At 33.0% G+C, this 23,295-nt stretch overlaps 1 protein-coding gene across 19 annotated transcripts; it reads left to right on the forward strand.

Annotated features, from left to right (window-relative positions):
- Positions 1–449: 449 nt before the first annotated feature.
- EMF2 (VEFS-Box of polycomb protein) lies at positions 450–21,760 on the forward strand. 19 transcript variants are annotated; one of them, XM_068637803.2, is made up of 24 exons: positions 490–647; positions 1,172–1,249; positions 1,432–1,558; positions 1,661–1,784; positions 1,951–2,006; positions 2,715–2,820; positions 2,932–3,097; positions 3,182–3,259; positions 5,217–5,350; positions 5,544–5,606; positions 5,735–5,856; positions 6,519–6,551; positions 6,810–6,841; positions 8,726–8,778; positions 8,867–8,920; positions 9,003–9,062; positions 9,981–10,027; positions 10,122–10,231; positions 11,297–11,426; positions 12,119–12,167; positions 18,178–18,261; positions 18,941–19,020; positions 19,189–19,278; positions 21,437–21,760. In XM_068637803.2, the coding sequence occupies exons 3-24, from the start codon at positions 1,524–1,526 to the stop codon at positions 21,555–21,557; spliced, it is 1,827 nt and encodes a 608-aa protein (XP_068493904.2). In that variant the 5' UTR covers positions 490–647; positions 1,172–1,249; positions 1,432–1,523; the 3' UTR covers positions 21,558–21,760. The 19 variants fall into 19 exon arrangements, 15 of the variants coding, with proteins under 15 accessions (XP_068493898.2, XP_068493900.2, XP_068493904.2 ...); XM_068637809.2 differs by having other exon boundaries at positions 12,122–12,167; XM_068637802.2 differs by having other exon boundaries at positions 505–724.
- The last annotated feature ends 1,535 nt before the right edge of the window (positions 21,761–23,295 follow it).

Raw genomic sequence — 23,295 nt, forward strand, 5'->3', positions numbered from 1 at the left:
TTTTTTTTTTAATTTTTAAAACTGCAACTCTTATTAGAATTGTTAACAAACAAATAATAATAATTTTCATTTTAATATTATATAATTTATAATAAACCCATAATAACAATTTGTAAAACTAATGATATTTATTTCATCATAAGAAAATGTATTAATTTTTAAAAATTAAGATACTGAATTGAATATTAAAAGAAAGGGTTTAATTTTTTTTTTAAATTTAAAAATGAATTCGATATTTTATTAATAAAAAAATAAATGGATTGGGATAAAAAATTAATAAAACTAAAAGGATAACTAAGTCTAGATAATATTACAATATTAATTCCTTATTTAGAATAAACTAATTTATATATGTTATTGAGTGTTGAAAATAAATTATTTTGTTTTTTAGTTATATTTTTTGATATTATTTTTAGGTTATAATGCTTTAATTATTTACATGAATTTTCAGTTGTTGTAATAATTTTTTGTGTTTCAAGTTTCTTACTTACCTCACTTAAGTTCGCCAAACTCTGCACAAAAATGTGTTTCTTTTTAGTAATCAGAGAGATAAAGAGAGAGAGAAACAGCAACTTTGTTAGATTTTAATAATTTCGAGAACATTCGATTTTCAATTTCGCGTCTTCAATTCTGGCTTCAATTCTGAGGTTCGATCACACTCTCATACTTCACTTTTGAAGCAAGTTTCTAATCAATTTTGGATTCAATTGCTGCCATTTGTTGGGTTCGTATCACACTGAGAACTTTGAGGTTTTTTTCTGTTACCCATTTGGTTTCTTGCTGGCAAGATTATTGTGTTTTTCGTTTCTTATCATTGTGCTTACCAGAAAACTTCTTCTGGGCATTATCTGTTTTTTTTTTTTGGTTCTTTGAACCCTTTACTTGTTTTGATGCTTTTGTTTTATGTTCTTTATTTGTTTTTCTTGTTTTGTGATCGATTTTTGTGCTGTACTTTGTTATTCCATGGAACTGGATGTGCCATCTTGTTTCACACAATGGGAGACACCTCTGAGGCTTCTGTTTCCCACAGTTGGAGAAAACAAGGAGTTGGCTTGTGGTTGGCATTCCCTGCACATGTGGAATATTACAAAAAAAGAAACCCGAGTTTGGGAAAAATTTGTGATTTTGATATCTTCACGTGGGTGATTAAACAATTTCATTAACTTTTCAGTCATCCGCAAGGACATCTAGCCCCTTTCAAGTCTTAATGAGCATAAAAGCAGGCACCCTACATTTTATGTTATATGGAGTATGTGTAATTTGGAGCATTTTTTCATTTATAGGCCCAGTGGTTTTCAACTTGATAAAAAAGAGTTATTTTTTTCTCACATTTTGATGTCCAGGCTTTGATGATTGAAGTCTAACCATTTATGTCTTTAATATTTGAATCATTAGGGTTTTGATGATTTGTTGTGCCATTTTCGATTACAGGTTTCTTACAAGCAAGAGAAAATATCATGTTCTTGAAGATTCAGAATTTCAGTTAAATATTATATGCATCTGAGACTTGTTTAATAAGAAGAATGCCAGGCATTCCTGTTGCCGCTCGTGCAACCTCGTATATTGTCTTTCTTACAAATACTACCTTTTGTTAACTTTTACTTTTTTTACAAAAGAATTTTGTAACATAACCAGTAATTATATCTGTTTTTCCCTGCAGAAGCCACCATGATGCTTGTGAACATTTATCTGCGGAAGAGGAGCTTGCAGCTGAAGAGAGTCTTTCAATTTATTGCAAGCCCGTAGAATTTTACAATATTCTCCAGCGACGTGCCATGAGAAATGTACTCTATCTGATTGGCTAAACTTATCTGCCTTTGTAAAAGTATTGTCATTATTTTTCAGGCATAGGGCAAACTGTATTCTTGTTGGCTCTATTCTCTCAATTTTATTTTACCTATAAACTACTGTCGCATGTTGTATTGCTAATATAATGTCTCTGCTATGCAGCCATCATTCCTTCAGAGATGTTTGCACTACCAGATAAAGGAAAAACACAAGAAGAGGTAAGAGTTTCATACACAATCTTCCTTCTCCAACTTGCTGTCTTTAACTGATTTACATCATTTGTCCATTTGTTCATACTTGCTTAGTTCAGTTTAAAATTAAATAGAAATAATTTTTTAGTCATATCTCTGTGTGTTGACTGCTGAAGTGAACATCTTGTGATTGTATTTAATAACACGTGAAACTTGGGAATGGAGAAAGATTAAATGTGTATTTGCTTGCTACTATAATAAAATATGGCAACTTAGGTCTTTGTATGAAGAAGATGAATGGACTCAATTGAATGAACAAGTTCTACATTTACACTAAGATTTTTGGCCTTTTTATGATTCTAAAATGAATTAAGATTAGGATTTTAAAATCAAGTAGTTCTTGCAGATTTATAGAATCTGTCCTCAACAATGTTTTGAGTAAACTTTTTCCTTTTGTCTTAATGAATTTCTTATTTCTTCTTTCAAGAAAAAAGATAAATCTTGTTCTGTTTGAGACTGTGAGGATTAGTTTTACGTCATCCTTGCAATTCCTTTTCTGTTGGTTCGCTGGAGTTTCTTTATTCTTTCATATAAGCTTGAACTTTCTGTAATTTCTAGTGATTTCATGTGAGACATTGTGTTCAGTCTGTTTTATCTGGAAATAATTTAGTAATATATCATATATACAAATATTAATTTTAATATGCTAATGATATATGATATTTGCATATTTAGAATACAAATGACAGTTTCCTTGATGCGAACTATTACGGAAAGCCAAAATGTGTTTCCTATGTCTATCTGTCTTGCAAGGCGGGTTTCTGATTATGGATCTTCAAGGGTAGGAATCCTGCTTCTAATAAGTTGATTCCATTATGATTCCTTAGTTAAAATGCTGTATATCTAATAATTATATAATGCCTTTTATTTTACTCACCAAAAACAAAAAAAGCAATCTGCCGTGTATCGAATCGGTCGAATTTTCATCTTTCGAAACTCCCCTGGAATTGATTTGAATACACAAGTCCAAGCAAATTTTACTCTTCCTGAAGTCAACAAGTTAGCTGACGAAGCTAGATCTTGCTCACTTGATATCTTGTTTGTCAGCACTGCCACTGGTATGTATATGCGAATGTTTTTCAACTGTGATGAAAATATCTATATTTTTTGCTGTGTTCCTCACTATGACTATTTACTTGCAGTGAAAAACTCGAATTTATCATCTGGAGTCAATTCAAACTCTATGCCTTCGGATATGAGTCATCTAGCTTTTTTTGAATGTGAGCTATGCTTTAATTGCTAATTACTGTCAGACAAAAAAATGGCTTTGATAACCTTGTTACGATGTTATTTGAGCCCCCTCTTGTTTTTTTTAAATATATTCACCTCAAGGGGTATTGGTTCTGATGCTTCTTCTATTGGGTTCAAACCCTTTACATTTGTTGTAAAGGCCCCTCACCTGGAGTTCTGTTAGTGTACTGAAGCACACCTCATGGTCAATTGATATACTTCTAATTTACACTTCTTTATGCTAATTTACTAGTGCTAATATGATTTCTTCATTTCTAATGATTAGGAGACTTCATAAAAGTCAACTCTTAACAATCATTATCATTTGTATGGTACATACCATCCAAAAGACTAAGATGTAGGGAGTTAAATCGACAATGAATACACCCTCTTCTCAAAATTTGAAGAGCTTAACAATCCCATCCCATCGAAAGCCAATAATGCTTCATGCCTAATCAAGTTCTAATCCAACAAGCTTGTCACTCTAATGAAGCTCGTACCAATGGGTTTTGTGATGGTTCCATTACCATCCAACAATAGGAGCACCTATTTGTTGACCTTGAGATCCTTGTTCCTCATCTTCATCAGGAACACATCATTCGCTAATTGCATGCAATAGAAATTTTGGAAAAGTACCACAAATTGGTATTCAACTACGAATTTGTGGTTTGCAGGGATGAGGAGTGAATTATGTTTCTATTCTACTAGCAACTTATTAAATACAGAAATAAATTAGGAAACATTGTGAATATGAAATAACAAGGATTACTTTTTGAATTTGATGGAACAGTTCATTCCACTAAAGATCACTTAAGATTCTAAAAACATAAATATTCAAGTGTACAATAAAAAATAATATGAAATATTTTATAGATATTTTACACTCCTTATGCTTCATTTTACTAAGCTTAAGATTGTTACAAACACTCTTAAATAAAATAGCATATGAAGTTGGCTCATCTACCCACCTAGGTAAACTATGTAGAGATGCTGGAGAAATTAGAGGGATCATACATTATTGAAAAGATAACATAGAAAGATAGGTGAATGAAATAATCATTGTTGTGAAGATTTGGTCTGAACTATGGAGACAAGGCATTGTTGTAGTGGAGTTATGTATTTTTGTGAACTAATGTAACCCCAACATACCCCAATGCCAAAGGAAGCTACATGTTATGGAGAGGTATGGGGGAGGGTCATTGTATGCAGTCTTATCCTTGCATTTATAATACCTGAAAAAGGGAACAAATTCAGCAAGGATGGAGATTTCTTAAGAACATACGAAGAAAAGAAAAAGATCACAAAGCAAAACATATTAATCATTCTCAAAAGTTAACTCTTTGGGGGATTGCTTATGTATTATAAGGACTATTTTGCCCATATGCCTAGCTGGCGGGGAACATTTTAACAATAGCTATGGAGAGTAGGCATTGTTGTAGTGGAGTTACATATTTTTTTGAACTGGGTGACATACTGATGACAGGAAGATGGTTTTGTTGTTCTGATATCATGTTGGAATTATTGGATTTAAGGAGTAAATTCTGAAAGGAGGAAAGTAAATAACAGAGTAATAATTAGATTGATATGCTGTCTTGACAATATTATGTAAAATACTGATCCAGCTTGTACTTGTACTGATAACTAGACCAAGTACTGGGATAGTATTACAATCCCACTAATAGAATAAAACTACGAACGCTCCCTCTTTAAATAAGGAGAATTTTTGGAAACATAATGAATAGTCCTAGGATTAATTTCTCATATAATTGATTTTATTGTATTTTCTACAAATTGTGTAAGATATTCTAAAATAGTCAAATATGCAATAAACTTTTTATGAAATATTTTATAGATATTGTGGCTCTAGTCATGGATTAATTTTTCCAAATGATTTTTTAGTGCATGGTGGAATCCATTTTTCAATTTTCTTCATTCTGTGGTTGACAGCTGGAGAGTACTGCCTTTGGGGTAAAGTGTCTTTAGAATCACTTTATATGGCCTGGGATTGTTTTCCGAATTTTCGCTTGGGACAGCGAGCAGAGATTATGTCAACTGTGGATTTGCTTCCATGTATTCTAAAGGTATAATGATTAACACAATTTTCTGTTTGGGTAGAAAACAGTGACGATTCTGCTTCCTTTTTGCACTATTTAAAGTTATGCTATGATGCATGAACACTTTAATTTTGTTCTAAGAATTCATTTAAAAAGTACTATTATCATTTCTTCATTGTTTGGTTGATTTACTAGTTCACAACTTCCTTTTATGTTGCAGTCAGATTTTAAAAATGAGGACACAAGAGTATCCATTCAAGTTCCTTCTAATTTCGAGAATATGGTCAGTTCTTGCTTCAAAGTCATTTCCTACTTAGGCAAGAAATTCACACAAACCTCAAAATAGTTAGATATAAAATGAGAATTTGTTTTAACTACTGTTTGTCTTACCTGTTCTTTGGGTTTCTAAAGAGTACATCAAAACAAGTACAAATCACAATTTCTGCCGAAGAGTTTGGGGCCAAAGAAAAATCTCCCTATATTTCATATGCAGGCAGTGAAGTACCGTCCTCATCATTGTCTCACTTGATCGGGTAAATTTTATTTTCTCATTTGGATATATTAGCCATTCAATCATTATAGTTGCAAAAGTGCCTATTCATTCTGGCTTGCAGTATTCAGTAATTTGCCTTAAATGCCAATTAACAATATGCTTTTTGATGTTTTTTCTTAATTTGGAAACATGCACATTTGTTTATATTTTTTAGCAGCGAGATACATATTTTTCGAGTTGTTGTTTTGGTTTTTAATGAATTTTGGATGTGCTCCCAGAGCTTGAGCAATTACTTGCTCCTAGTTTTACAAGTTTTGGAAGCAGTAAGCTAAAGCTTTTTGACAGTGCACCAATTATGTTGTCCTCTGGTGTCTTACTGAAGTAAAATGCTATCTGACCTCTGGTGTCTTTGAGATAAAATATTTTATATTCATTGTGCTCAGCTTCACAATATTTTTGAGTATCATTGGTGGGCATGTCTTTGAGATAGCTCTTTGTATTAGTTTAGTTGTTGTCTATCATTGTTTGTTATCCCCTGTTGCTTTGTTTAAGAGAATATCTTATACTCATTTTATTACCAGGAAAAAAAGAATACCGGGTGCTCATTTTAAAAATAACAAAGAGAATTAATGACACTATTATTTAATTTCTATTAAATAAATTTGGTGCACATTTTAACTACAAGCTGTTTGTGTTGTCCAGGTTGAGGGAAGGAAATGTCATGTTTAATTACAGGTATCACTTTTAACTTTTGAATACTCTTATTTGGTTTGTATGTGAGTTTTTTATGATCATGGACTTCCTCTACAGGGGGTTGTTTTGGTCAAGATATGCTGAGGGATTTGAGAACTATTTTTTTCTGATGATTTTTATTTTGTTCTGAACCCCATGTTTCCTTTGTTAGAAAAAATTGATTATTCATTGAATTCTTTCGTCTTAATGAGGTATTTATTTTCTTCTCAATGAGCCTTTTTTTAATTAAAAATATTTCAGGTATTACAATAATAAGTTGCAGAGGACAGAAGGTAATGTAAATATTGTTCTGTCTCTCATGTTACGATGTGATTGCTTTCTCTCTCTATGGATTAATTAACGTAATTTTTGTGAACATTTGAAAATTGTTGAAAGAGAGAAAAATAGACGGTAGAGATAAAAAGACTATGTCCACTTTATATAAGCTGATGATGTTAAATACAAATAATTATAGGACATTTTATTCCCATATGCATGATATGATATGCCTATAAATCATATTCTAATAAGATATTCCTATAATTATAAATATCCTAACTTAATAAGGAAATAAATCAAAATGTAAACTAAGAATGAACGCAAATAGATAATCTAATATACTGTAAAATATTCTAAGATATTTCTTACTTATATTTTAATACTTCCCCTCAAGCTGAAGGTTACAAATTTTAAGTTTGTTGCAAGAAAAATAATTTTCCACAAATTAAAAAAATAAAAATTACAATCCACTAAAAAAATAGTTGGGAGAGCAAGTTGGGAATGCTGAAGAAGTTGCAGAGAAAAATAGTTCAGCTAGATAGCTGAGATGATCATTAGCCTGAGAAAAGAATTCATGACAAGCAAAGTAGGTCAGTCCTTCTCAAAACCACATTTGGAAGCTTCAAACTAATGTTGGAGACCTTAACATTTTTGAACTTGAAAAGGGGTTTTTGATATAAAGCTTGAGGCTACTGCATATTAAAGGTGGCAAGCATAGGGTGTGTCAACATATAAGTTGTTGACTGGCTACAACTATGAATTAGAGTGGCTAACCAAATTAGGGCACAGTAGAAAAATGACAGTCATGCTGAAAATAGGAGACACAATGAAAGAGGTGACTAATTGGGGTTCTATTGATACTGAATAGCAGAATAGTGACAACAGTGCATGAAGGATGGTACTACTTTGAGACCATGTTGAAAAAATAGATGCAAGAGATGCTGGAAAGTATGTTTGATAATGACTTTTAGATATTCTAAAGTAATATCTTTAGATATTTGTTATATTTCCAACACATATTGCCTAGATCCTGTAAACACTATTTTTTGTGTTTCTTGTTTTTGAACAATATATATTATGCGATACCAAGGATTTGAGGATAACATCCAGTCAGATTTTATACTCGAAATATGAGGAAAGTGAATATTATTTGCTGATAATTTAAAGAGTATGACAAAGATCACTATTTATACAACTTTGATAATAATAAAAAAAACTATTTTAGTATTATGGATGACAAGTCAGACCATTTTTTGGTGGCTATGGTATTCATCGCAGGAAGTGATGACTAACTCTGTCTGGGATCGTGAGTGTACACAAGGTGTATATTTCCCCCAAATGTGGTTTATTCCATATGCGAAATGGTATTACCAAGATTTGAACACTGGACCACTTGATTAAGGGACACAAGTCACTACCAGGTACCAATCAATGATGATCAATAAGTCAGACCTGATTACTGCAACTAAGGAAACCTTGGCCAGTTAATTATAATGAAGGAATAAATGTAATTAAATAAGTACACAAAGAAATGATCCACAAGCTTCATATTTTGCACATTTTACAGCACTATACTTCAAGAAGATGAAAGGATATCTATCATTCCTAACTTGCTAGTAAGATTTCAGAGTCATTTCAGGGGTATCCCATTAGTTAGAACATCCCATACTATATTTATTATTAGTTTGGTTGTTATATGGCTTATTCTAGATGTAGTCATACTCAATGAAATATTTGTATAAAAATGAGTTCTAGGTTATGGTTTTGTATCATATTATATCTATTATTTTAGGTGTGACTAGTTGCAGTTCCTATTTATTGACCCATGCCTTGTTTTTGAATGTCTTATGGATTATTGTATCTTACAATATTTCTTGGCACATAATGTTTGATTGCAGTCACCGAAGATTTCACTTGTCCTTTCTGTTTGGTTAAATGTTCTTGTTTTAAGGTTAAAACTACTTTCTTCTTTTGAATCAATACTTTTCCAATATGATGTTGAAACATATTTCTAATGTTTCTGTCATGATATTTTCTAGGGTCTAAGATATCATTTGTCCTCATCACATGATCTCTTCAATTTTGAATTTTGGGTAAGTTGTCTTTAAATCTCTTGCTGACATTCTATTCAGTTATCTGTACTGAACCATCAGTAATCAAGTACATAATTTGTAGGTATCGGATGAGTGTCACGCCGTAAATGTGACTGTGAAGAATGATATCTCGAGATCAGAGGTGAGGATAGTTTGTGTTCAAGTCCTTTATTTATCAATATATTATTTTATTTTAGAAATATATTATATTTTATTTAATAATATCTAATTGGTTATGCCTTTTCTATTACAAATGAGGATTTATCTTTCATTGGGGACCTCTAATTTGTTCTTGGACATTATTGACGATATGATTTTGGGCCTTATTTATCTCTTATTCATCTTTTTTTATTCATATTCATATTTTTGCAATGTAGATCAATGGCAGCTTTAAGCTTTAAAAAGAATACTAGATTAATCCATTTGGAGTAGGTCTTGCTTTAATGGTTTTTCCTAGTCTTCTTTGGTTTTGCTTTCAATGGGGCTATATTTATTTGATTGATAGGAGGCCAGTGGTTATGAGAGTCTATTTGAAGCAATAGAGGGGAAACACAGCTGTAACCAAATAGTTTATAAATAGGAGAATGGGTGCTAGTTAGTTAGTTAAGAGCTAACTCGGAAGTTGTTAGGAGATGAGAGGACTCTCTCGAATACCTCATTCTGTTTCATGGTCACATTGATCAATAGAAGTTTAATAAAAATGCAGGCTCATTTCCTTGTTAATTTTTTCCAAAACCTATCTGTTCTTCTATCAGTTGAGTCCTATCAGATTCACTTTTTTGCAAGAAAAAAAGAAAAAACTAGATTTCAATTAATCCATTTGGGTTACTTTCAGTTTTCTCTTCACATGACAAAACCACTTTAGATTTCTGTTATCTTCTCTTAAAAAATCGATACACAACTTTCTTGTAGTTACCTTTATTTCTAAATTTATCTTACATTTGTGTGCATTCATCTCGACATTTGCTACCATAGTCACTGCCAGCTTATTGCTGTGAGCTAGAATTCCTCTTTCTGTTTAAGAGGCGCTCTATGATCTCATACACTATCTTTTGTTCAGATTGTTGTTGATAACGTTGATCCACGAGTGCAAACATTTTTCTATTGGTAAGCTATTTTATTTCTTCTATTCCTTTTTTGGCTCCGGATTGCTTTCATGATATGCTGTGAGATTCAGATGGCATACCATGTCTATATGCAGTGGAAAGCCCCTTAAGCGTAGGACACCAAAGGACCTATCTTCTAAAAATGCAGAAGGCTTAGAGTCTGCCTTTCCTGCAGGAGAAACTGATATTTTGGAGAAGGATGATGGTATGTGTTAAATTTTTGATTGTTATTGTATTGTATAGCTTGCTTAAAACTGTTGTTTGGGTGTATGTATCTAGTCTAAGGGTTTGAGTGTTATAGGATATAACTTTTCCCTGTATTGTACTCTTCTAAAATTTTCTTGCAGAACTGTTTCCTAAAATTTGTGCATTAATTAGCATTAATTAATGCTAATTAATTAATGGTCTCCCGTACAATCATGGTCTCCCTACAATCATTAATTTTAAAGCTAAAATTGTTGCCATTCCATTTTACATCCACCAAACTCTTTTTCCATTTCCATTCTTTCCTATAACTTTCTTGGTGTACCGTAAGTTTAAGTCTACTAGTGTCTAGCTCCTTTCTTGGCTGCTGAGGGCATGACACAACCCTCCTTTACATGGACCTGGGTTTGGGAATGGCTATGATGCCATATACAGTCTTTTATAACTAATCAGTAATTAAGAAAAAATGTTATGTTTGATATTTACTATCAAATATAATTGTGATATAAATTAAAATGTTAAGTATTAAAATTACTTAATATCCATTCTAAATATTAATTACTACGAAAAATAATTTACTATCATATATTATTAAAAGGTTAGCAAAATATAACTAAGATTGAATTACATTCTTAATAAAATCATAAAATAAAAGTACATGGAAGGAAAATCATATGATTTTTATATCACAAAAGGATTGTCATAATGTCCTAAAATAAATTGAAATGATTTACTCAATTTACATTAGTACTAAGTAATGTTAATAATCTTAAATTGAAAACACAAACAAATGTAAACTTTATATGATTATAAAATTTTGTTAAAATTAATTATATTTGTATTTTTTAAATATCTTCTATCAAAAGAGTTTTAGAATATTTTCAGTTTACTTCATAAAAAAAATAAGTCAAACTTATTCCTGCGAAATATGTATTAGTTAGTTAAAATTTTAATCGTCTTATTGTTCATATTTCTTGAGTTGTGGTTCTTACTCCAAGATGTTGCATTAGTGCTGCCAGCGTGTTACTGTGTTAGGAATATGTTACATGCTGCTGTGACATTGCAGGGATTTCTGCCACAATTATTCGATCACATCCTGACCGAGACTCTGTCCAGTCAATGTCAGACTGTGATCAAGCAGTGCTTCAGTTTGCCAAGACTAGGAAGTTGTCAATTGAGTGTTCTGACTCACGAAAGTATGTTCTACAATCTTGTTTCTCTATCCTTGGAAAACAAAAGGGGGGATATTACATTAGGAGACTTTTTAATGCACAATTATAAGGGATATCCCGTAACTGCAATGCTAAAATGTTCCTGAAATGAAAGCCTTCCAAACAAAAATGTTTTATCTTGCAAATAATAATGATATTTTTAAGCAATAACGTACCTACATATTAGTCTTAGATACAGTTGTAAACCTAATAGATCAATGAGGCTAAATGGTTGAATATAAATTTCTTGCTCAATGTTAGAATTATTTTGATCTATTAAATGATATAACAAATTTATAGGTTGGTTTAGCTTGTCAAAATGTCACATTTGGATGCTTATATGTGACAGGTTTATGATTTGATTATTTGGGTATACTTTTTATGTATTTGTGTCCATTACTAAGCAAGAGCTTGATTTTCTACTTTATTAATCCAACAACATTTGTAGGTTGAATGTAGTTGATATCGTTACAAATAGTCATGTTATTATGGTTTCAAAATGTTATTCTTATGTGATTCCTGGACTGGTTTAGAGATGAGTGACTTTCTTGAAATTTTTAGACAATCCTTGCATTAGTGTGTCTATGAAATATCGCTCTTTACATATGATTTTCATTTTTTAATATATATGTAATCTTTATGGACACTCATATGACATTATTTTGAAAACATTTCAGCAGTGCCCTCTTAAGGAAACGACAGTTTTTTCATTCTCACAAAGCACAGGTTGCATCTTCTATTTTTTATATTATGATTTTGTACTTTTTATCACTGTTTCTTGCTATATTAATTGCTGCAAAATATTGGACTTAGTTTAGAAAGGGGAGTTTATGGCCTTACTCTTCTCTTTAAATATATGAACTGACTCTTCTAGAGTGTTTTATCATTATTAAATATAATATATATATATATATATATTTATAGCATAATTATTAAATATAGTCAGGCTAATCACAAAATTCCTCTGATCAAGTGCTAAGTCACCATGTTACTTAATATTTTGTGGAAAAAGGTATTCAAGCGGTCACCATTAAAACTCTCCAATTCACTGGTTATTGGATGATTTTTTATTGTTTTACTGGTTCCATGACTGATTTTAGATTTAATGCTTCAAAGATGGCCCACATATTTGAATGGTGCTTAGTCCCACATCGCTTAGTAATGTGGTCTAAGTAGTTATAAGGCTTTGACAATCCTTATCTTACAAGTTGGGTTTTGTAGAGTTAAGTTAAACCATTTGTTAGGGAATATATAGGAGTACAATATTGTGAAGATCTTCATCAATGGATTATAAGCAAATCAGTTCAAGCTTAAACCTTAAGACAATTAGATATGTGAGTTTTTCACACTTTTATGTTTTTAAACTTGTTCACTCTTACCGGATGTGGACTTTATTTTTTCATTGACACTTGTCACTTGAACAATCTCTCCTTACATGCGAGTCTTTTCCTCATGGTATGCTCACGCTTAAACTTGTACAGCTATTTATGCACATCAATGGGTAAAAGATAATTTAAGAGAGAAAAGTTGAAAGCGAAATTCCTACACTAGCTCAAGAGGCGAAGTGAGGCAAGAGAATCATCCACTTTTAGCTTTTGAAACGAAAAGTAGTGAAGTAGGTGTGGGGAAAGAGCCTTGCTGAGAGCACCAGCACATTAGGCAGTGGCAGTGACATGCTGAACAAGATACTGGACAAAAGCAAGATCTAATTTCGTATGCTTGGTTTGAGCATGTAAAACAGGATTGTATGCAAGAGAAATGGGCTCATGTCTCAAAGAATGCAAGGAGTAAAGTGACTAACACCAGTTCAGATAAGATGGTCTGTAGCATGGAACAATTATTTGTTTCTTGCACCAAAAATAAATAAGGTTTGGGTCAAGAAAAACATGTGCACCAGAGGTAGAACAGCAATCATCCACATATGATGCTCAATCAGCATCACAATTTGTCTCATTTAAGACAGGAGAGTGAGGGAAAGCTTGTCGAAAGTGCAGACCGCAGGAGAGAGTGCCCTTCCGGTTCCAGTGAGCTTTAAGAGGGCTGGACATAAACGGACAGACTTTATTAACCATAAACTTTTCTCTGGATGATTAATTTTAGCACATTGAAGGACACCAACAATGGACCAGTATAGGTGACATCCTGAAGTGATGATTGTAATGATGATGTCGTCAACATACACAAACCCAGACTGTGGAAGCATGATAGTAAAGAAACAGTGATGGGTCACATTTGCTGAACTGAAACTTCAGTAGAGTAGATTTGAGATGATCAAACCAGGTCCGTTGGGGTTGCTTAAGGCCACAAATAGCCTCATTTAATTTGCTGACTAGAGTAATCCTGGGGAGCATCTCATGTACATTTTCTTTAGGAGGCCCATGGAGGAAGGCATTATTAACATCAAGTTGTTTGAGAGTTCACCAATATGTAAGTGCCAGAGTGAGTTAGCAACCCCAATATAATTTAAAAAAGAAGGTGGATGTTTATACCCAATCGCAATAAAAAAAATAAAATTACAAAAAGATCTTAGCAAACTGCAATAGGATTAATGACGGTAAAAATGTCTCCATGTACTTATAGAGAAACTGTTTCTGAAACCCTTTGATCATGAGGTGAGCCTTGCATTGCACCTATTGATAAAACTACTGGGATTTTCTTTCCCCAGAAAACCCATTTACAGCATTGGGTATTCAGCTAGGTGGTAAAGTGTGACAGTCCAAGTGTGATTGTGTTGCAGTGCATCAAATTCAGAGTGTGTTGCTTCCAGCCAGGTCTCATCAGCATATTCTTGTTTAGAGGATTTAGGTTCCGTGTGGGTGAGTAAAAAGGTTGGTGTAAACGAGGTTTAGCAATACCATATTTTTTGGTGTCTGCATGTTGGCTGGTCTAGGAGATGGGAGAGAACTAGGTTGAGTGGAAGAGGAGGAAGAATGTGTTGGTGAGGAGTTGAGGTTTGCTTGAGAATGAGGATTGGTATTGTTGGAGATGTTTGAAGGTCGAGGAAATAATTTGAGGTGTGGGGGAATTGGACATACATTACCAATTTTTGATGGAGTTGATGACTTGGTCACAGCTAAGGTGTTGATACCACTTCTTAAGGAATACACCGGGTAAAGGATTTAAGTTTGTGGGTCCTTTTCACTTATATTCTAACGAACTTGCTCATTGTTAATGTGGGACATAACTAGCTTTCCAATTCGACAAGATTAAATACTATGTTCATCTCCTCACTTTGGTTGTCACAAGTTTTTATTTTCTAGTTCATTAATGCAGTATCTCTGTGATGGTCCTCTAAAGATTTTTGACATCAGTTTAGTCCCTGCGTCTTTTATTTTTCATCAATTAAGATCCTTAACCATGTCAAATATAATCAAATTAGTCCCATATTAAGGTTATATCGTCATCATTTTGCTTAGTTTGACTAAAAGAGGATCAATTTAGTGAACTTGGTGTAATTTGAGGATTAAAATGATAACAATATATTGAAGGATTAAATCGATGCTGCCTCTAGAATATCACTCATAATAATTAATATTTAGTTTAGGAAATTGCATCCATTTATTCTTGGCATAGGAAATAGCTACCACCTTGTTTCTAGAATATTTATGTCTGTGCGTGCAGAAATATGTATTGCATAATCTATTCCGTTCAGAGGTTTTCTCTTTTAGTCATTCTGTTATCTACTCTAGTAACTCTATACTTGTAACTTTACAGGATGGAAGTAGGAGTTTACTCTTATATTTTGCTGTTTTAACCGTTACAGTATCCTACTTAAACTTGCCCTAAACAATACTCGTCTTCTGACCTATAAGTATGTGGGTTATGGGCACCTAAATACCTGAACCCATATCTATTGCCTGCATTTGTGATGAGGATGGTCCGTGAAGAACAATTGACAATCGCTCCATTAAGTTTATAATGAAGATGGCTGTGGATGAGACATGGTATCAGCCATGAAGACAGTGTTAGATGTCAGCAATTGCAGTGAGTAAGATGTTTGGTTTTCAATTTTGAGATGACAAAATTAAACATTAACATACAATTTGGGAGTGGAGTGCACATTATGACAGTTATTGGTGTAATTGGAGTTTTCTTTAAATTTAATATATTTTATAACAGATGGATATAGTCTGGGGTGGGCATTAAAGTACCTGAATTGCATTCATTAAATAATATATTTTCGATTAAATATCCAGTCCCAGACCCAATGTTTTGGTAAATTCACATGAAAGGGTAATTCCCCTCCCCATCTCGGCTCTTTTTTATGGGTGTCCCTTGACTTTAGGTCCAATTGTCATCCCTACTTTGGTGTTACTAAATTAATTAAATTTCTGCTTCCCGTGGTTGACTGAGAGAACTGTGTGAATTGTTGAGTTCCACCAAGAGGTGAATGGTATTGGAGAAGAACACCTACTCGTCCAATGCTGTTGACCACTGGAGAAACCAGATTCACAAACTCACATGGAGAAAAGTAGAAAGTCAGAAACCTAGATCTTGCACTTGTTAAGGTATCCATAATGGAGAAGTTGGAAAATCCCCTAAATGAAATCACCTACCTGTCCAATGTTGTTGTCCCACAGGAGAAACCAGATGCACAAATTCACATCGACAAAAGGAGAAAGGTGAGAAAACTAAATCCTGCAGTTGCAAAGGTATCTACGATGGAGAAGTTTGATGATCTCCAAAATGAGATAACCTACTCGTCCAATGTTGTTGTTCCACTGGAGAAACCAGGTTCACAAATTCACTTGGAGAAAAGGAGAAGCATGAGAAAACTAAATCCTGCAATTGCAAATGTATCCACAGTGGAGAAGTTGGGTGATCCCAAAAATGAGATGTCATGCTTGTCTATTGTTGTTGTCCCACTGGAGAAACAAAATTCACAAATTCACATGGAGAAAAGGAGAAAGGTCAGAAAACCAAATCCCGCGGTTGCAAAGATATCCATAGTGGAGAAGTTGGATGATCCCCAAAATGAGACCTCCTACTTGTCAAATATTGTGTTACCACTGGAGAAACCAAACTCACAAATTCACAGAGAGAAAAGGAGAAATGTTAGAAAAATAACTCCTGCAGTTGCCAAGGTATGCAGGGTGGAGAAGTTGGATGATTCTCAAAATGAGATGTCTTACTCGTCCATTGCTGTTGTTCCATTGGAGAAAACAGATTTGCAGATTCACATAGAGAAAAAGAAGAGAAAGGTCAGAAAACTAAATCCTAAGGGTACAAAGCCATCCATGGTGGAGAAGTTGGACAATCCCAAGAATGGTTCTGCTTTTTATGTTGACCATCCCAAAATGGAGGTATTGCAATTACATTGCTAGGATTTGATTTAGTGGAAAGAAATAGATGAAATATGTTTCTGAGATCTCTTACAAATGTGATTACAGTCTCTATTTATAGACTGTTTTACAACCTAATTAAGGAAAGAAATAATAGGTAATGAAAGCCAGAAATAATGAGTCCACTTCGTAATAGATTTCAAATTGGTGCCTCCATCAAAACGACCATAGTTTTGCGAATGACATTATCTTTTTGGTAATTTTTGTGACTCCTACTATAGGTTGTTACCTGATGTTAAAACAATTCAGTGGGGCCTCAATGCAATATGAGGATTGTTCTGGTGGTGGTTGTCATCTTGCTGAGGAATGATTAATAGTTTTTCTGACTTTTTTTTATGATAATAAAATAAGACAACCTATCATAGTGACCATGTTTTCCTTCTCTTGGAGAAAAGAATTTTTGTCAGAACTAGGAGTGAAAAAACATCTTGGAGGAGGATATGCAATCTTCTAAAATATAAAATTGGAAAGAAAACAGGAAGTCAAGTTTGCTTAAATATGTAGCAATTCTCATTTCTTTCCATTACAGAAATAAATTCTCATAAAACATCTTTGAGCAGAGCAGAATAGTAGGAAAAGATGGAACCTAGGGTGTGAGCATAGCTGAGATGTCTAGTTTTATTGTGATGCCTAACATAAGTTTTATTAAAAAAAAGAATAATAGGAAAATACCATAAGCACAGTTTTATACCATATTAGGCGTGTAAAAAAAACTGTTTGTTTTGATCAACATAACTTCAATTGGGCTGTAGAGGTGATTTCAGATTTCAATATTTTAAATTTGGTTACCTTTGCTTGACTTTCTGAAACACATCTTCACTTGACATTATCCATTAAAACAATGAAATTGGGAGATGCTTAAATTTCTGTAGTGGTTGAATTTGCGAAATCTAGGAAGTGATTTTTGTTATGATATTATTGCAACACAACAACGATACTTAATTATGAGCTCTATTGAATATTTGTATTGATAATTATACAGTCTTGCTTTGTGTATTAAAATTACTAACTTTAGCTTATTAGTTTATGCTTGGTTGTGTTTATTTGAAGGTCTCCTTTTTTGTGGTCTCTTTGGAGGCTTCCTTAATTATATCCTAGATGGTGTTAATACCTTGTCGTGTAGATAAATGACCAAAGTGGTGTTTATAAGGGTTGGGAAATTGTCATCTTATAATTAGGTTGTTGGGTAGAGTTAGATTATAATCTCAGATTCTGGGGGTGATGACTCTATGGTGGCTTGATGTCTGAAACGACTTTTGCTGTTGAAAGATTTTATTGTTTCTTAAGAAAGTTTCTTTTCTAGTATTATTCGACTAATTATATTTACTTTTTATTTCTATTGGCATCATATGCTCAATAGATTTGCTACTAATTTCTTTTACTTTTGCTTAAAGCCCATGACAATTGAACAAGTTCTATCAGATAAAGATAGTGAAGATGAAGTTGATGATGATGTTGCTGATTTTGAAGATAAAAGGGTATGTTTGGTTTTATAGAATTTTTATTTTATTTTCTAAAATTATTGAACAGCTGTCTATCAATTATTCATTGCAAGGAGTCTAAGAATGATTTCTAGTTTCCTTTCTGAAAACTTATCTGCATGACTTTATAATTGAGGCTTATTCCTCAGACATCTCCACATTGTTCAAACTTCAAATACACTAGCATTAGCTAGATTTTTCTAAACCCAACCAAATTATTTAATCTGTAAAGAAATTGATCCACATTTCAATGGTTAAACCGTGATTGTAATAGTAAGGGAAGCTACTTTTCATGGTGGATGAGACTGGTTTGGTACCATGCACTTGAGCAGAGGTAAAGGTAAACTAAAATATGTGAGATACAGGCCCAATATTTACTAGTTACTGAAACTGATTGTAATATACTAACTGATCTTATATTTGTTTATCTTAATACAATGTTTACATAGAGACACATACTCTTTACTTTGGATGTATTACAATTATACAGTTACTAACTGATAAGTCTTTCCTAATTACGACTTAACCTTAACCTCTTTGTTCTTTCTCATAAACTTTAGTTGTAAGCCCGACTGCCTTAGGCCCTGCAGACTTCAGCATAGGTTTAGGTTGAGGCATGACCTTGGATTATGAAATGTCTGTTGCAGCTCTTACTGTTGGTATTGATACCTTGCAGATGCTTGAAAATTTCGTTGACGTGAGCAAGGATGAGAAGAATTTCATGCACATGTGGAACTCCTTTGTTCGGAAGCAACAGTAAATCCTTCTTTTCTACTCTACTCTTTGCTGCAACTTTGTTGATTTCCTTAATTAATTACAGTAACGTGCTTTCGGATGGTTGATATTTTAAGCTGAATATACCTTTGAGCTTAAGCTGATATACATTTCTACTTTCTTGATTCAATTATTTTCTTCTCGTGGCAGTGTGATTGCAGATGGTCACATTTCATGGGCATGTGAGGCTTTCACGAAATTGCATGCACCTGAGTTTGTTCGGTCCCACTTACTGGCTGGGTAACTAGTTTCTCTCATGTTTGGAATTTATACCTTTGTTGTTTCTCTCGTCTTGTGATGTTTTTAATTAATCAATACAAGTTTCTAACTTGTTCATTATTCTTCTATGACTCCAAGAACAGTATGTAATAATACATGAGAGAGGAGTACATTATATCCTATAACACTCAACCCTTTGTCTAGGTACATACACCCAAAAAGCAGCTTTATGTAAGCTGTACAATACAATAACAATCATAATTTTAAGACTACTCCTCAAGTTGGAGCATATAAATTGTATGCACCAAGCTTGGAACATATAAGCTGAATTCTAAGCCTTCTCAAGGTCTTAGCGAGGATGTTTGGTAGCTGGTCATTAGAGCTAATAAGTGACAACAACTTCTCCTTGATAGAAAGACAATCAATATGTATTTGGTACTTTCATGGAACATAGGATTGGATGTAATGTGAAGAGTTGCTTGATTATTACAATACAACTTCATTTGCTCTACTTCACAAAATTTCAAATCTTCAAGAAGTTGTTTAATCCACACAAGTTCACATCTGGCCAGAGCCATATAGATCTATATTCAGAGTTTCTGCACTGGGATTGGGCAACAACATTTTGTTTCTTGTTCTTCTAGAAGACAATATTCCTTCCAATAAATACACAATATCCTGTGGTGGATCTTCTGTCAATGGGACAATCGGCCTAATTTGCATCACAACACCCTATAATTTGAGTATTTACTTTGTCCTCATACAACAATCCTTGTCCTAGAGCCTTTTTGATATATATGAGAATGTGAATTACAACCTTCCAATTATCAATGTAAGAATTCTGCATGAATTAACTAATAACTCCCACAACATAAGAAATATCCGGTCTTGTAATACTAAGATAAATGAGGTTTTCCACCACCTCTTACATCTTTCTGGATCTGAAAAAATTTCAGCTTGGTCCACCGTCCGTTTTTGACTTGGATCCATGGGACTACCAATAAACTTGCAATTTGCAATCTCCTCTATAATGTCAAGAGCATATTGTCTTTCTGAAATAAAAACACCTTCCTCTAATTGAGCCACTTTAATACCAAGAAAGTATTTAGAAAACCAAGATCTTTAGATTGAAGATGGTTGAACAGGTACTCCTATGATTGATTATATTAGTAACAAGTTGGGTAAATTCAATTTATATGCACCAACTTGAGGGGAAGTGTTAGATATTTCTAGATATGTTAATACTTCTAGATATTTCTGCATGTTTTTCTCTATATAAACATAACGTTATGTGTTCATTAGACACAAAATTTATCCTATTTCTTCTTTTGTTTTATTTTAATAATATACAAGAATTTATGGGTTGACTACTATAATACTTTCTCTCTTGTGGCCAAAATCAGCACAATTAGGCTTTCTCTTGCAATTGTTTTTTGTCACGGATCATTTCATCAGCTTAGCTTGACAATAAAAATGTTTTTCTTCATGGTGTCTTTGATGAGGAAATTGACGTAGAGTAACCTCCTGGATTTGTGGATCATAGGGAGTCTAATTTAGTGTGTAAATTACGTTGCTCTCTTTATGGATTGAAGCAGTAACCGTGAACTTGGTTTTGTAAAATCAGTCATACCATGCAGGTTTTTTTTCTTTATTGAAACAGAGTGAGGCAAATAATTTGGTTTTCTATTGTCATACTTCACCTGGAAAGTGTGGTCTATGTTGATGATATAGTTATTACAAGAAATTATACCAATTTTGAATGATAAAAATCAGTGATTTTTGTACTCAACTATTGTGTGTGCATGGGTTTTGTATGTGTGTGTGTGTATATATATTGGGGTACATTGGTTTGTTTTTATTTTAATTTCCTAGCTCAGTCTTCAGAGAACATGATTTCATGAACTAGGTGAAGAAAGATATTGGCTAATGCTTATATTATTGAAGTTTGTTTTGGAATATACCACTAGCAGCACTAGATTGTTGAAATGCAAGGCATGAATCATAACTGCAAAGCTGCAAGTCTTAAAGAACTCGGTTGTTTTTTATTATGCTTCTTCAGTGTTCCGAACTCAATAAAATGCTGTCTCTAAAGTTTTATCGTAATTTCAGAGTAAGCTACTTCATTGTCTTGCAAATTATATAAATCTGGTTATAAGTATCAAATTCTTCTTTTTGGCAGGTGTTGGAGAATTTTTATGGTCAAATTATACAATCATGGTCTTCTAGATGCTCGGACCATGAATGACTGTAATATTATTCTTGAGCAATACCATAAGCAGAATTCAGACCCCAATAGCTAAAAAAATTCCATTTTTGGTTTTGGATTTGGTTTTTCCCTTCACAAGGTACAAACAGTAAGGGTTTCATTTTTACATGTTGCTATTTTGGGGTTCTGTATGCTCGTAACCATGATTTTGTTCCCGGATAAAATTTTGCAACCCTCGGCAATAGAACCGAGGAAAATTTCAAGCAAACTTTAATTGCATTGACATGATTATTCCTATATTCTGGTTTCCTAATTTCTTTATTGACACCAAAATTCTGTTCATGAGACTGATCTCACTTTGCCCTTTAATTGTTTACTCACCATATTAAATGGTAACTTTTTAACCCATTAGATTCCAAAATATATTATGGATTCTGAAAATAGGTCATAAATTTCAGAGTCCTTAAGTTTAAATTACAATTCTCTAAGGTAGAAATTCTTCAATTGGAAATGTTTTCTTTGTTATATAATTCGGAATACAATAATCTATCTTTTTGAAGAAGCCCTTCTATAACTTCCATAGAAACATCTTCCTTAAGATCGTCATAGAGAAAAGCATCATGGTTAAAATCCAAATGATGGATGAACCAAAGCCTAAGCAAGTGACATGCATGCCAAGGTCCTTTTAGCAACTGGGGAAAAAATATCGAAGTAATCCACACACCCTTAGTAAAGTGTAGACACTAACCCAAATGGAATGTGTTCAAAGTTTTCTTCATTTGATTCAACATCAAGAAAAATAATAAAATTTGAATGATTTCATCCCATTCACTTTGTCCCCTGCACCTATCTGTTCACACCATCTCCTTCAAAAACAATAGAGTCCCACCACCACTCAGTCTCCCTTTTGTTCAACCAACTCACTTGCCAAAGATGGTTTGATGCTTCTTGTGGGAGCTGGCTGGATGCTCTTTTATGTTTCTAAACATCGTGACATTGAAACAATTGTTATCATAATAAAAGCCCATCTTGAAATGAGCGACTTTGGCAGTGTCAAAAACCTGTTCGATGAAATGCCAAAGAGGAGTCTTCTTATTGGAATTGAAAGGCAATGATTACGAGTCTTTGTTCATATTACTTAGGGTGCATTAAAGAAAGAGATGGAACTAACAAACTTTAAGAGATGTTCAAAGTTGGAACCATAATAATACAAAACATAAATTTACCACAAATAATAATAAACATTAAAGCAAGTGAAACTTCAATTTTAAAAGAATATATGTAAAAAAATATTTGTAAATTCGTGAATTTTTCTTCATAGTAAAATTCTGCTCCCAATTACAACATACTCAAATCCCTAATATTAATAAACTATATCAATTTTCAATCCTACATTCAAACTTCAACCAAATCGTCCAGCTGTTATCTTTATTTCAGATTTTTGACATTTTGCTCTTTACATTAAATCTGATGCTCATCCTTTTCTTTCCATGCTAAATATATAAAGTATTTAACCCACGTTTATCAAAATGATAACAACATTTTTTTGACTGAAAATGATAAAAACTTACTGAATAGTAATTTTGTGGGTTAATACATTTGAAGGCAAAAATTTCAATATTCTTACAAGCAATCTAAGAGTTCTTAAATTCTTGGCTGCATAGGTCATGGTGTCGTAAATATGAGTGTAACCAGGAATTGTTGGTATCCGATTGAGCAACTTATGAATTTAATAAGAAGAATTTTGAATGCATAACTTTACTTTTACATAATCTTTATCAGATGAGGATTCATAGTTCTTTGCACACTGGAAGCAGGAACTGTGGGAAATT

This window comes from Phaseolus vulgaris, chromosome 7 (assembly GCF_051622355.1).
Source record: "Phaseolus vulgaris cultivar YP4 chromosome 7, ASM5162235v1, whole genome shotgun sequence".
Classification (NCBI taxonomy): Eukaryota; Viridiplantae; Streptophyta; class Magnoliopsida; order Fabales; family Fabaceae; genus Phaseolus; species Phaseolus vulgaris.

What these genes read in the sequence shown, in the direction of transcription:
- EMF2 (XM_068637797.2), top strand. Translation starts at nt 1,524, where the DNA reads ATGCCAGGCATTCCTGTTGCCGCTCGTGCAACCTC. An exon ending in TGCTTCCATGTATTCTAAAG is followed by an intron (nt 5,351 to 5,543) that starts GTATAATGATTA and finishes TTTATGTTGCAG; the next exon opens with TCAGATTTTAAAAATGAGGA. An exon ending in CTGATTTTGAAGATAAAAGG is followed by an intron (nt 18,262 to 18,940) that starts GTATGTTTGGTT and finishes GATACCTTGCAG; the next exon opens with ATGCTTGAAAATTTCGTTGA.